The sequence below is a fragment of the Anticarsia gemmatalis genome, chromosome 9, assembly GCF_050436995.1.
Source record: "Anticarsia gemmatalis isolate Benzon Research Colony breed Stoneville strain chromosome 9, ilAntGemm2 primary, whole genome shotgun sequence".
In the NCBI taxonomy this organism is placed as follows: domain Eukaryota; kingdom Metazoa; phylum Arthropoda; class Insecta; order Lepidoptera; family Erebidae; genus Anticarsia; species Anticarsia gemmatalis.
In genome coordinates this window covers 5,058,473-5,072,159 of record NC_134753.1, presented here as the reverse complement: position 1 = coordinate 5,072,159, position 13,687 = coordinate 5,058,473, and the positions used below count along the sequence as shown (strand labels likewise).

General features: G+C 37.0%; 1 protein-coding gene across 1 annotated transcript in view; it reads left to right on the top strand.

Annotated features, from left to right (window-relative positions):
- The first annotated feature begins 7,767 nt into the window (after nucleotides 1-7,767).
- Nucleotides 7,768-13,687, top strand: part of heca (hdc homolog, cell cycle regulator) — a 68,249-nt gene continuing 62,329 nt past the window's right edge. Inside the window, exon 1 of the mRNA XM_076118435.1 lies at nucleotides 7,768-8,526. Coding sequence (XP_075974550.1) covers nucleotides 7,937-8,526 — 590 coding nt within the window. The 5' untranslated portion in view covers nucleotides 7,768-7,936. The remainder of the gene's footprint in view (nucleotides 8,527-13,687) is intronic.

Sequence of the window (13,687 nt, the reverse complement as noted above, 5' to 3'; positions counted from 1 at the left end):
ATAAACAAATCCCATTTTATTGCCGACTCGAGTTGATTCAAAAATTGCTCCAATTTATAGTCACATGATGTCATAAGGACAGTACAATAAGAACAAAAATATACGCAGTGAAAAACATGTGGTATTGTACCGTGAGAACGTTAACCCAATCCGATAAGAGACAAAGGAGCTTTATTTTATAAATATTTTGTATCAATTAAAATATCGTGTTGTTTGATTGTGGACACATTCGTCAAATACTAAAATGTAGAGTTGAAACGCGGAAGATCGGTTAGAATATATTTATATTAAACATTCTACGGCGCTTATCATTAAATATTATGCTGCCCTACTTTAGCATTTCTTTTTGTTCACAGCAAGACAGTTTTTAACAGATGACACGCCTTTATCCTGTTGGTCGTAAACTATTTCAGTCAGTTAATTATAAGAATGAATTTAAATAATCTGATGTAATCCTTCAGATCACCTGCTGTCATCACGAAAAACCGCGGTTATAAAGTACTAGTAACAGGTGTACAACTGTGCAGCCTCCACGAAGACAATTATTAACGAAATACCGCCATAAACAACAGCAACTTATTTATAAAATCAGCAAGTCTTTAATTAAATGATTTTAATGAAATAAAACAAAATAATGCGGCGATGCAATCTACAACAAGTTCTGTAAACCGCTTCAACAAGTGGTCCTTTATTGTCAATATAACTGGACATGCGTTTGTTGTACTCTTTTTAATAAAGGAACATGGTCTGGCACTTGATCGAACACATAAACAATGCCGATACAGTATCGATGTGCGACACTCGACATGCTCGGCACGTCTTACATATGGCACCTAATTTGCTACACATATTATACCCCGACACTGTGTCTTCTCGCTTTTCTGCTCCATTATTCTTTGTTCACAACATAAATAAATTAAAAATAATGACTAATAAAGAGATAAACTAAATAGTTGTAAAGTTTCCACGAATTATATTATAGCCAGGTCAATAGTCGTCTACAATGTGTGGCGTTGTTGGTCCCGGAGTTATGCAATCCAGTTGAAACTTTAGCAGTGAAATTGTTCCGAGAAACGTGCTTTGTAGAAAAACATGGGAGGTTTTATTGATTCGAACACGATATGGGAACATAGTCTGGATTCGGAGCATACCTCCGATCGCTTAGCGAATTTAATTCGTTGATTAATCTTGATTATAATTTGCTTTCGCATTCCACAGTGCGGAGTTTATTGACATTGGCAGGGCTCCGCTTTCTATTAGGTTTGTACAATATGGGTGAATCATGAACATGTTTAACATATTACTTATTGTGTTAGGACGACATTATAAATGCGATTGACATAAAGTCATGACTGTTAACACCCCATTGTTTGGCTGACAAGTACAAAATGCAATTATAATTCAGTGTACCTACCTACTTAGTTACTTACTGCAATAAATTAATTATTGTTATCAATGTGTGTCAGTTGGGTCATAAGTTTTATTTTTATATTATGCAGATGTTCGATCCGATGCAACTGGCACTTATAATATAATAAAACAATCATACTCGTATCTCCAGTTTCCTTGCAAAATGACCAACAAGAATGGAACAACGAATGTATTAAGCGAAACGGGTTATACAGGTCTCAGGTATTACCGAAGTATCTTTTTATATGGTATCCAATTTCTTTCACTGAACAAACAACACAATAAAATGGGGGAAGGCATGCTACCGTGATAATGGCGCTGAGTTAACGCTGCAAGCACACAGAGGTACAGGGGTACCAATAACATACCTCAAATGTGCGGATAGCTTTATGGATGTTCGGCAAGTTCTCTCCAGCGCTTTTCTGGGTGACCGAAAACGCACCATTACATTTTTTGGAAAACACCGCAGCTGTACACAATATTTCGCGGCAAACTCGAACGGCCATTATTCCGCACCATAAATAATCTACTATACAAAAACGCTAACCCTTCATTGCCTCTTCCTTTTACGATTCAAAGAAAAGAAATAAAATATGTGCGAGCCAAAACAAAGGGTATAAAACCGAAATGACAGGGCCACACGCTTTTCAAGGAGACGGCAAACAAAAAAGAGAAAACTATAATTTCGCATTATGTAATACTCGGAAGGAGTCGTCCGACGGGATTCGTATGCAGCCAGCGTGGTTTAAAAATAACTCAAGGTTAGCTCGCAGATCGAGGGTCCCATTGTGATATCAAGGTCCACCGGTTCTGCAGGATGCCTATAACCGACATATTTGTGTGTGGATGCGTCGAGGGCGCGTAGGCTGCGTTATCAAGAAATTCCCTTGAAAACTTGCACATACGACGTATTATAAAATCTTTACATGCTCTTCGTCCAATAAAGGCTTGGCTTTAATTGTCGCTTTAATAAATTATACCATGATCTGTCTTTGAATGGAATTAATCAATTGCGTTGAACAATAAATTACAGCGGTTAATTGATTAACAACGGCAGTTACGACCTTTTTTGTTTATATTATTGTTTTTTTGCGTGTTGTTTTTCTATGGTTATTACAATGTTAACGTCTTGCCTTACATAAATGTAATTAAATATCATGCATATTTAATAGGTAGGTATGTTAAATGTGTTCGTTGCAGATGTGTCTCGCCGTTTGTACCTCTTGGCAAGGTTGACTGGAAAATAACAATATTTATTAAGGAAGTCGAACTTTTTACTGCTTCTTCTTTTGTTGTTTCTTACATTTACTTTTAACATACAGCTTACATAGTTATTTAAGTAATTTACAATACTATTGTTGTGGTTAAATGTTGCTTGTTCTAGGAACGAGTCAGTATTTTATGTGAGAATGATACAAACTCAATAAATTAGAAAGAAAACTTGGCCATTAAATTAAGCACGTCTTATTACTGTCACTATAAAAATAATGACTTACTTCTTCATAAGTTCAAAAATGATGGGAATTGCGTTATTTTGTGTTTGCGTGTTAAAAAACCGCAGCTTAAGTGCAATTGGCTCAACATTTCAAGGGCTTTGATAACTTAATAGCACAGAACAAAAAGTGTTCGGTCTCCCCAAACTGATCAGTGTAGCGGAACCGGTGAAGGTTGCCATTGTCTTAACAAAGCCCTTTGGAATACGACGTAGGAGATATGCGGTTGAAGTTATTTTGAGTCGGTCGCTTTATTTGTCTTGTGATGTATTTACAGAAGGAATAAGATATTAAAATATAACTACTTAAAAAAAATACTCGAACAATTTTGGGTTTAGGGTATAAACATAATGAGCTGATACCTATGGGTTTATACTTAATCCACTCTTATATTATTTGTTAAAGTTTATGACAAATTAAATCTTATTAAACTGCTTTTTAATTTCTGCGTTATTTAGAGCTTTTGAAAACTAGCTAGCACATTAATAACATTAATTCATTACTTTTAAATGTTTATAACAAAAATGTCATATTTTTTCTATTAAACGATGTGTTAGCAAAATAACTTATTTATAGAGTCATGAAAAAAAATATGGCAGCTTTTTTTAAATTGGTAAGTATTAAGTTAATAGGACTGTCCGAAACTTGGGTAAGACTAATTGTAGTTTGGGTCATTGCATGGAAGTGCACTTAAGCCACTTGCACAAAACACCTGATCCATTAAAAGCATACATTTGTGGCATCTACCATGTTGTTTATAATTGAAATATATAAAAATATATTGTGACTTTGTTTTTACAATTTTGTACATACATAATATCACGTCAGTTATACCCAAAAGCGTAAGCAGCTGAGGTGTATGAAATACTGTTTAGAGTGTTTAGTCAGACCCGTGTCATAGAGCCTATTGTCATTTACAGGGAAAGTTACCAAACTCTACTATTGAAAAACGACCGCTAGTACTTTTACCGTTTCAGGAATCAAACCCGAGACCTCATTATCAGCAGTCGAATGCACCACCGACGCATTCAGTTTTTAATTGAGACTTATAAAAATATATTGCGACTCATTAACAAGAACTTTAGCTTCGCTCCTTACTTTTTCTCTTTTACTAATGAAAATAGTGATACATTTGCTTCTGAAACTCGCCCGCATAAATTCAAGAATTGCAAAGCCCATGTTTGACCCCCGGTCTTTAACTATGTCAAATTTTATCAAAATTGGTTTTGTGTTTTAGACGTAAAATCGTACCCAAACAGACAGCTTTTCTATTTGTTCATAGGTATAAGTACGAGTGTTTGTAATGGAATATGAAGTAAGTTTCTTGTACTTACATATCTATTGTATACAAGTTACAGTTCCAAACGGCGGACTGCTGGGAATTTCCTTACAAAATAATCACTCAATCAAGGAATAAATTTGAATGTTAAGTGACTGTTATGACTTCATATTGTTTCCATTGCTGGATCTACTTATACAGTGTTATTTGTAAAATACTAACGACCTCAAGGACTAGATAGATAATATCATAAGCAATAACTTTTGTTCTATAAGTTCTGACATAACTAAGTACATGAAAAACATTGGACTGCCTCCGTGGCGCAGTGGTTTAGGTCTCCACGCCACTACCATTGCGTCGGGAGGTCGTGAGTTCGAATCCCCACACGGAACAATTATTTGTGCGGTCCACAAATTGTTTCGAGTCTGGTCGTACTTTGTGTCCGTTGTTTGTATGTTTGTAAAAGTCCCCGCGACACAAGAGCAATTCTTAGTGCGGGAGTTGTCTTTTTAAATAAGAAAAAAAAAGTAAGTACAGAAATAATCGTAAGTAAAGTTAATATTTATCATAGAAGACTAGCACCCTACGGTTATTATCAACACTTCTCATTAAACTAAATATCGCATTGTTATCGAAATAGAAAATGTCCGAGAGCATTGTATTTCCTTTGTACTTGTATTTAAATCGTTGCTCAAACTTTAAAACAAAAGCAGAACAGAATTGCAAATAGCACCTTCACTGCGTTCAATCCACTCCTTGAATTCCTTAACAGCTACATTTAACATGCCGATATCTTACAAGAATAACAATACATCGAAACGTTGGTTATTTCGGTACAAAATTAATACGTTTCTGTATTAATAAGCTAAGAATAAACAGACACATTCAGTCGTTCTTTAAGTACGAAGGTACTTAGTAATACAGGCGCATTTTAAGAGGCCTTGAACTGAACAAGCAGGTGCATGGTCGGATGCACCTGCCAACATTATGCACTTTATGCACTGACCTATAAAAGCAATAATTAAATAATTTATTCCCCAACAATTATCCCTTAGATGTGGGTCAAATAAAAAGGGAGTTTTAAGGGTCGGTAGAACAATGTCGGTGTTAATTAAAAAAACTTCCTGTTGGCTATTAATATTTGGGGTTTGGTCTTTATCCTGTAACGATAAACATGATAAGCAATTATATTTAATGTGTATAGTTGGCCTGGATTCATTTATAGGGAATGTTGTAAGGGTGCGTTTTCTCGGAAAACTTAACGTTTTCCAAAGGGGGCGGTCGGTAATTAGACCGATCGAAGTCGTTCTAACCGAAGAACATACTTTAAATCAATAATACGAATAATATTTTAATTAATAACCTTCAAAATAAATATTTTTGGAAACAAAACGCTCTATAAATTTACATATCGATTAGTCATAACGAGAATAAATTATGATAATGACAACTATATAAATATCAACATTCTATGACCACTGTAACGACGCTTCTCTTAAATTGTATAGAGGAATCTTTTACCAGTCTTTAAAAGTAAAATAAATATATTATTATGTGCTGAACCCATTGTGTTATACAAAGTTACGGACTGAGTACTTGACCAACATAGCCACGTATTTTTTATGTTCCCTGCACGTCCGCTTGACTGCACGAAAGGAAATAGGGGCTCTATGTAAAATTTTACAACTGCTGTCGTTTTTACACCTACATACCTATTAGCATGTATTAAAGTTGTATGCATTTTATACCAAAAGGTCAATATTTATAACAATAACAATTCTATACAAGAATTTTATCATTTTAAAATGTTTTACCCGAGCTCCACCAACAAAATGTCTATGGTTTTGTGACTAAACAGAATTTCTTTACATTAATTACCTTGCTAACTTTAATTATATACCAGAATGAATAATACAGTTTTGTTCTCTATTTGTATTTCATGACGCACGTTGCAGAACAGAGCAAACATTTCATAATTTACAGAACAATTTTAAAACCAACGCTTCGCTCATTTGTAAAATATTTTAACATCGCGTTTCGTATTCCATTTTTCTCAAAATATATAGCCCACAATTAGGTAGAATACTTGCATTTAGATAGCATTATTTCAAAACATAAAAGGCCAGATGCACGGTACTTATCCATATTTACGAACGTACTCATTTATAAATAAATAAAATTTCAATGGCTATTCAGAGGTCACACAGATGGCGACGTTTCAGACAAAAGCATCGTAATGTTATTGCTGAAACCCGTTTATTTAAGACGCAGTTCTTTTGCAAACGTATTTATCCTTGTACGGAAAATTAACTCCGATTCAAAAACCCTTATTCCTACGCCATAAAGATCTATACGCATATTTTTTCTAAACTTTAAACGCAAAAAGAGGGTGACTGTAGAGACGTAATTCGGCTGGTGTTTCGAAACACGTGTTCCGGCAAGTTCCCCTCACAATGAAATGCACCTATCACCTGGCATTCAGGAACGCAAGGAATAAAATTGGGTCACACGTTACGCCACTAGTTTCTTTATTCCCTCCCGAGTACTCACTCGGACCCTCCAGCCTTGGACCGGTTCCATGGAACAAGGCGATTTTGTTCCTTTGGCCCTTTCATACGAGTCCCCTATTAACACACGTGCGCGCTTTGAGAATCCTCACATTCGATTCACATGAATGACGGATTTCGATTCACTATAGTGTTTAGGATATAATAAAACTATGTGTTTTTATATAGAGCTTTCCATTGTTCTTCTCAACTCTGTCGGATTTTGTTTACTGTTTCTTCAAGTTAGCACGTAGATAATATGCAGATTAATTACATAACGGATCGGATGTGAGAGATTATGTAATGTTATATTATGACAACAGCTGTTAACGATGTTATCTACCTACAAAGTTAATAAATAATACAATATACTTACTTACTTACTTAAATACCTACGCTGCGGTGTGTGAATAACTTTAATTTGTTTTGAATAACATTATGCAGCGATAACATTATTTTATGTAACACTTGCACCGAAAGCGTGTGTATGATCAGTGATCATTATTATGGTTCCCATTTCAGGAACTCAACCTTGGAAATAAATTTATCAATAAACAAAGGTTGAAGGAAGTACAATAGGCATTGTTGATCCGCTTAAGGGCGTGAATAAGAATTGTAATCAGTTCATCGGATGTTTATCAAACTCTTTTCTTTTGATGAATATTTTAGGACGGGTAGGTAGATAGGTTCAAGGACTCATCGCATCATTCATAATTTTATCGGTGCTGGAAAATTAAAGTTTGATATAAATAAAACTCATTCATCATTCTGTTTACAACATTACGTAATAGGCATTCGAGGGATGTTTGCCCGTTACCAATGTCAACAGAGAACGCAAGCAGCGCAACGCTCGCCGCCGCTGCCGCGTCCGCGTTATTGACCGCTCCCGCTGCCGCTACCGCGCGAAAGTGAAAATTCGCTAGGCACTTTCTCCCCACCGCCGGCGTGTCGGCCGCATCGGCCCGCCCCTCGCTGCACCGGCCCCCCGCGCGCCCTCACCGCGCGCCGCTCGCCGCAAGGTCAGCCCCGCGTGCAGGCGGGTGGCGCGGCGGCGGCGCGGCGACGCGCTTCGCTCTTGAAATTTCGCTTTCGTTCACTCGCGGTTATTAGTCGGCCGCGCGCGCTCCGGCAAGCATGTGTCTCGCGTGACGCGCTCCACTACTTCCGCGCGGCACGTTCGATTTCGTTGGCAAGTCGATCGTGGTAGCATGGCTCCGCGACGGCAAGGAGCGACTGGCGAGCGCGAGGCGGAGGAGGCTCGTGGGTGCTGTGTGCCCGGCGAGTGCCTTCGCCCTCGGGAGCCGGTACGCATCGAAGACGCCGTGCGCGTGCTATGCAACAACGACACGTGCGCCGCCGGCCGGTACATGCACCGAGAGTGCTTCGAGCAATGGGAAGCCGGTGTACTCGCTTATCTCAAGTCCTGCGGCAGAGCACGCTCCTGGTCCGAACGACAGCGTCATCAGAATTTGTGGACCAAGAAGGGCTATGATCTGGCATTCAAGGCTTGTGGGTGCCGCTGCGGCCGAGGGCATCTGAAGAAAGATCTAGACTGGGCACCTCCGGGGGCGGCGATTCGCGCCGAAGAAGAGAAGAAGCGGCGACGTCGTGCGCGTTCTGGTCGTGCTCCGGCGGCACCGGACGGTCGCTCGCGCGCCTTCAGTCTCTCCAGCTCCGGCTCGTGCTCGCCTCCGTCGGCGCCTTCTGAACCATCCGCTAGTCCGACTCACGCTCCGTCACATGCAGTCACTCCCGCGAAGAAGATTGCCAAACCAGAGATTGTCTCCGACAGGATCAGGTAATAATTTTGTTTATTCAAGTTAATTCTTATAGGTTTCTTATTAGTGTACTCAGCTTTCGGATTACTCGGTAATGTCTTACCACACATACATACGTCTGCCATATGAGTATTACGAAATGTGCATGCAGTTATGCACAAACAACTTGAGTAACCACCGGTATCCGAAGCTCGCCGATAAAAAGTACCTACATTAAGTTGTGAGTAATATAAATACTCACTCGTTTTAACTTATCGTAATTTCGAGGCGTTACAAATTATAAACACACCGGTACCGGCCTACGGAGTGCATTGAATTTTATTTGTGTAGGTAGGCATTGGTTACACCTACAGCGTCGTATCTAAGCGTAGTGTGTGTATTGAATGCATTTCTTGTCGGTTGTTTATATCGTATCGAATAGCAGCTCCACATAATTGGCGTAGAAACTGGTTGGAGCGTTGGAGGCGGCTGAGCGCGGAGAGCCGAGCCGCACGGAAACCGGCCGGCGCGGCCCTTCGCCCCGCTATTGAATTTAGATAAGATGCAAGTTGCACTCAATGGTACCCACTAGACCTGCCTATGTTAGTTTAACCCTATAACGATAAAAGCCTCGGCTTTAATGCCTTAGGACGAGTCTAATGATTGTTTTGATTATTCCATTTGTTCAGTTAGCCTAGTAGGTACACTCAAGCGGATCATCATGGTGTTCTCTATGTTTATGAATGAATGACATTATTTTTATTTCAGCAGAAAAAGAAAATGTGTTTATCGGTATTATTTTTTTATATGTAACGATGTCTGTTGAACCTGCACGAAATAATTATGTAAATCTTTATCATAACAAACAAACGAGTATTAGTAAATAAACCATTGAAATATTTTCTTATCTACTTAGGGGCCTACCAATTTAAAATGAAACAACCACTCACTTCCTGAACTTAAAAGTTGATATTGGTGGACCATTGTGTGATATACAACCTTGCACAACTTTTTTTGTTCACATAGAATTAGATAATGCACAAAAAACTACAATAAGTATTTACCTACTGTTATATAACAATAGCCTGTGGTATCTGACAGTTAATCCTATTTAAATTAAGGCCAAATGTAAATATTACAAGTTTAATGTTTGAATTAGAATGTATCTAATAAATTAAGCCCATAATCATTGTCACGATCGTGAATCATTCCACGTAACAATAAACAATAAATGTTGCAACTTTCAAATTAAATAATTACGTAGGTATTTAGAAAAAATATAAAAAAGTAAAACTTGCATGGTGACACTCGACTGCACGCAATCTGAAAACAACAATTTGTTAAAGTGAGCTTTCAACTGTCACAGCACTTTTTATGAGCAAACGTCGAGTTTTAATTCGCGCCCAAATTGGTGGAGCCTTAAAAATGCAATTTCGCCGGCTTAATACATTAACCGCGCTCCGTTGCACAGCTGGTTTCCGTTTCCTGGCAAAAGTGCGTTTTTCCCGAAATTGCGGCAGCTGTCCCTTAGCCAAATTGTTGCCAGGCTGTCTTTCCCCGCCAAAAAAACGTTACATGAACATTACACACCTTTTGTTTTGCTGTACGTTTAATAATGTTGGCAGTGGCATGTGTTAAACTATGTACCTAAAGCACATAATATAAATACTAATGAATACGAATTCGCGATAGAAAATTAGGTGTGTACCTACTTACTATTATTTCATAAAATCTATGGACGTAGCCGACAGGCCTATTCGATTTTTATTAAACATAAAAAATAAACTTGAATAAAAAATACCATAAATTCTAATTTAAATACCTAATTGGTACTTTTTTTGTATAAAAATATTAATTCATTGGTATTATCACAACTTTATCGAGTTACAAATATAGATAGGTACGTCTCTTTACCTATTGATAATAATTAAATAAAATTCCATTTAATAAGTAGGTAGGGTAAAGCACCCAGTAGTCAGCCTTTTAGTGAAAATGTCAATTTGATTTAGCTATATTTTTAACATTTACAACTAGATGTAAAATCATTAGTCATTGTATGAAAGGTAATTTATTAAACTTTAAGAAAAAAATAACAAAATATCATATTCATAAGTTTATTATGGAAAAAATCCACATTAAACAAAATATGGCACTTTTTACCAGTAGTCAGCCCCATTTCGCCAGTAGTCAGCCATGTCTTACCCAGTAGTCAGCCTCTTACTTACTCAATACAAATGTTCTATTTTAAATATATTTTTATTGAAATCTCCAGGAAATAAAGCACATTTGCAATAATACCATGCAGTACAATTTATACATCCATTAATTTTTAACCCCCGACGCAAAAAGAGGGGTGTTATAACGTTCGACATGTCTGTCTGTGTGTCTGTCTGTCTATGGCATCATAACTCCCGAAAGGATGCAGTGATTTCAATTTAGTTTTTTTTAAATTAAAGGTGACATATGTGCGAGTGTTTTTAGACATGTTTGATGAAAATCGGTGGAGCCGTTTAAAAGTTTTAGTGGGTTAAAGTGGGGAGATTAACCGAATGTCTGCAAATTTACTCGGACGGGGTCTCAAATGGCTTCGCATGCTGAGAAAGTTGGTGGTGGGAAAGTCAGAATGGCTTAACCTAACCACCAACCTATAAAAAGTATGAAATAAAAAAATATATTGTGAAATCGGGGGTTTTCAAGATTTTAATTTATAGTTATTAGCACTTAGGTAATTGATTTCTAAATGTTTTCTAGTCAATCTTTCTTCACACGGTTCACAGCGATAAAAGTTTATTTTCTGTTCCTTTATTCCTTCTGTTTCTCAACTCTCCCCAATCTACAAAAGATGCTCTCTTCTATAAAACTATTTTAGCTTTCTTGATACATAAGTCAATGGTAGGCTAGAAAATAGAAGGTAGATGATAGAAGTAACTGGTATCATTCCTTTCTTTTCTCATTTCCCAAAATTCCTTCGTGTTTCGGAAGGCATGGTAAATTGTAGGTCCCGGCGGGCATTCAAGGATCTCTGGCAATCGTTGCCATTAGTCAGAAGCTTGAAAATCTGACAACCAGTCTTATGGTAGTCGTGGTATAGCCCAGGTAACTGGATTGTGGAGGTCATATAGGCAGTTGCTCCATGTAAAACACTGGTATTCAGCTGCATCCGGTGAAACTGGAAGCTGATTCCAGCATATCGTGACCAGTTTCTTAGGGCAGCCATTTGTTTTTGGGAGTGCACTTAGTCTAGCTTAATGGTACGGGGCATTTGTGCGACTTAACGATTTCGGACTTGTAGTGTCATAATAATGTGTGAAATGCCAAGTACTCGACTCGTTTCCATGATTTTCATAACGTTTTTGATCGCCACCATAGCACATGACAATTATTCCTCTTTATACAGAACTTTTGGTCTTTTTGATACGATACTATTCGAAAACAAGTAACTAAGTTTTGTGCCAACATAGCCGTCCACAAATTTGAACCTTAATGAAAGGATTTAAGACCCAATTTCATTTAGCAAAACTGACGGCCGACTATGGGATATGTAGGTCCAATGGTCGGCCTCATGAAATTCACTGACTTTATATACGGCCGACTACTGGTAAAATACTATTTTTGTCTTAGAAGAGTTTAGCTTAACGCAATAGTTATGTTGAGAAGTATTCGCCCTGTTAATTTCAACCACATATATGAGAATTGCAAAAAAACCAGTAGTCAGCCACTCATGGCCGAGTACTGGATCAACCTCATATTTTGCACACCCAATAGTCGGCCACGTTAATTTATAATACAAAAGACAAATAAAACGCCTGCAATGCATGATTTTATCGAAGATAAACTATTAAATACTAGCATAAAATATCAATTCGTTCCATATTGCATCAAATTTATTTAAAAACATGCCAAAAACTAAAACACGAATCCTTAACAAAAAAATAGTAATGGCGACGTTTTTGGCCATGTCTTTGATGGCAGTTCATAAGAATGAGTGTAACACGTCAACCTGCCATGCTAGCGAATCGTAATTGTGCATATTAGTCAATAAGATTATACAGATTCGATTAATGATTATTTTATTGGTCTTTACTATTTTCTACACTAATTACATGGATATAAAGCCTGTAAAGGCTGACTACTGGTTGGGGGCTGACTACTGGGTGCTTTACCCTACCTACGTACTACATGAATGAAAACATTACCCTGCTTCGAGTTAAAAGTCACTTTATTGTGGATCCATGTTTATTATCTCAATTCATTCGCCTCGTAAATGCATTTACTACAATGATACAGATAATATAACCAAAACAAAATGTCACGAATTGATAACTCATTGATAAGTGAATTATGTTTATGTCATTGTATATTTACATAACATATATTATTGTTATTTTTAAATACATACAGTATCGTCTTTGGAAATACATCTCAACTTGAATACAAATTAATAAGGTAGATACATACCTATAATAGACTAGTTTAGAATCGCATATTATTTACACGTATCACGAAAAAAGACGATACAATGTGTTAGATGTATTTATTCGCGAACATTTCGCTGCATTGTTATAAAAAAATACAAAATGCAAACAATGTTTTTTGTTGCATTCAATTGCAATACAATAAAGGAACAAGTGAAACAAAAATAAAATATCTCTGCGTTCCATTCAATTTACAATTCATGAATTAAATTTGAGTGAATCATCGTAATTAATTGTTTCGATGGATTCTTATTACTATTTATTCCACAGTTCCACCGAAAGTATAAATTGATTCACTTGTTCGGAATGATTTATTTGCAAGTAGTTAACCAAACTGAAAAGTAAAACGTGGAGATCAGAACAAATTATTATTATTTTACCACTTTTAAATTTTGAAGGATCCAGAAACAAGGAAAAATCAAATAAAAAAATGTGTTGGAGCATAAACAATGATGTTTTGACGTGATTTTTTTCTGAGTGATGCATAGGCACGTGTGTGTCAAATAATAATGGTGTGTAGGTGCCCGTAGGTATATTGTGCTTTATTGAATCGTGGGCGAAGACCGCACGTCCGACCATTCATTCGTTATTTTAACTTGACCTAATAAAAATGATACGTAATAACCTCGACGATTTTATCCATGCACGGAACGTGTATTTACCATAAGTCCTTTATTTTAATACTAAAATATCCGTATTGGGGTATTTTTATTCAGTTATTTTGGTA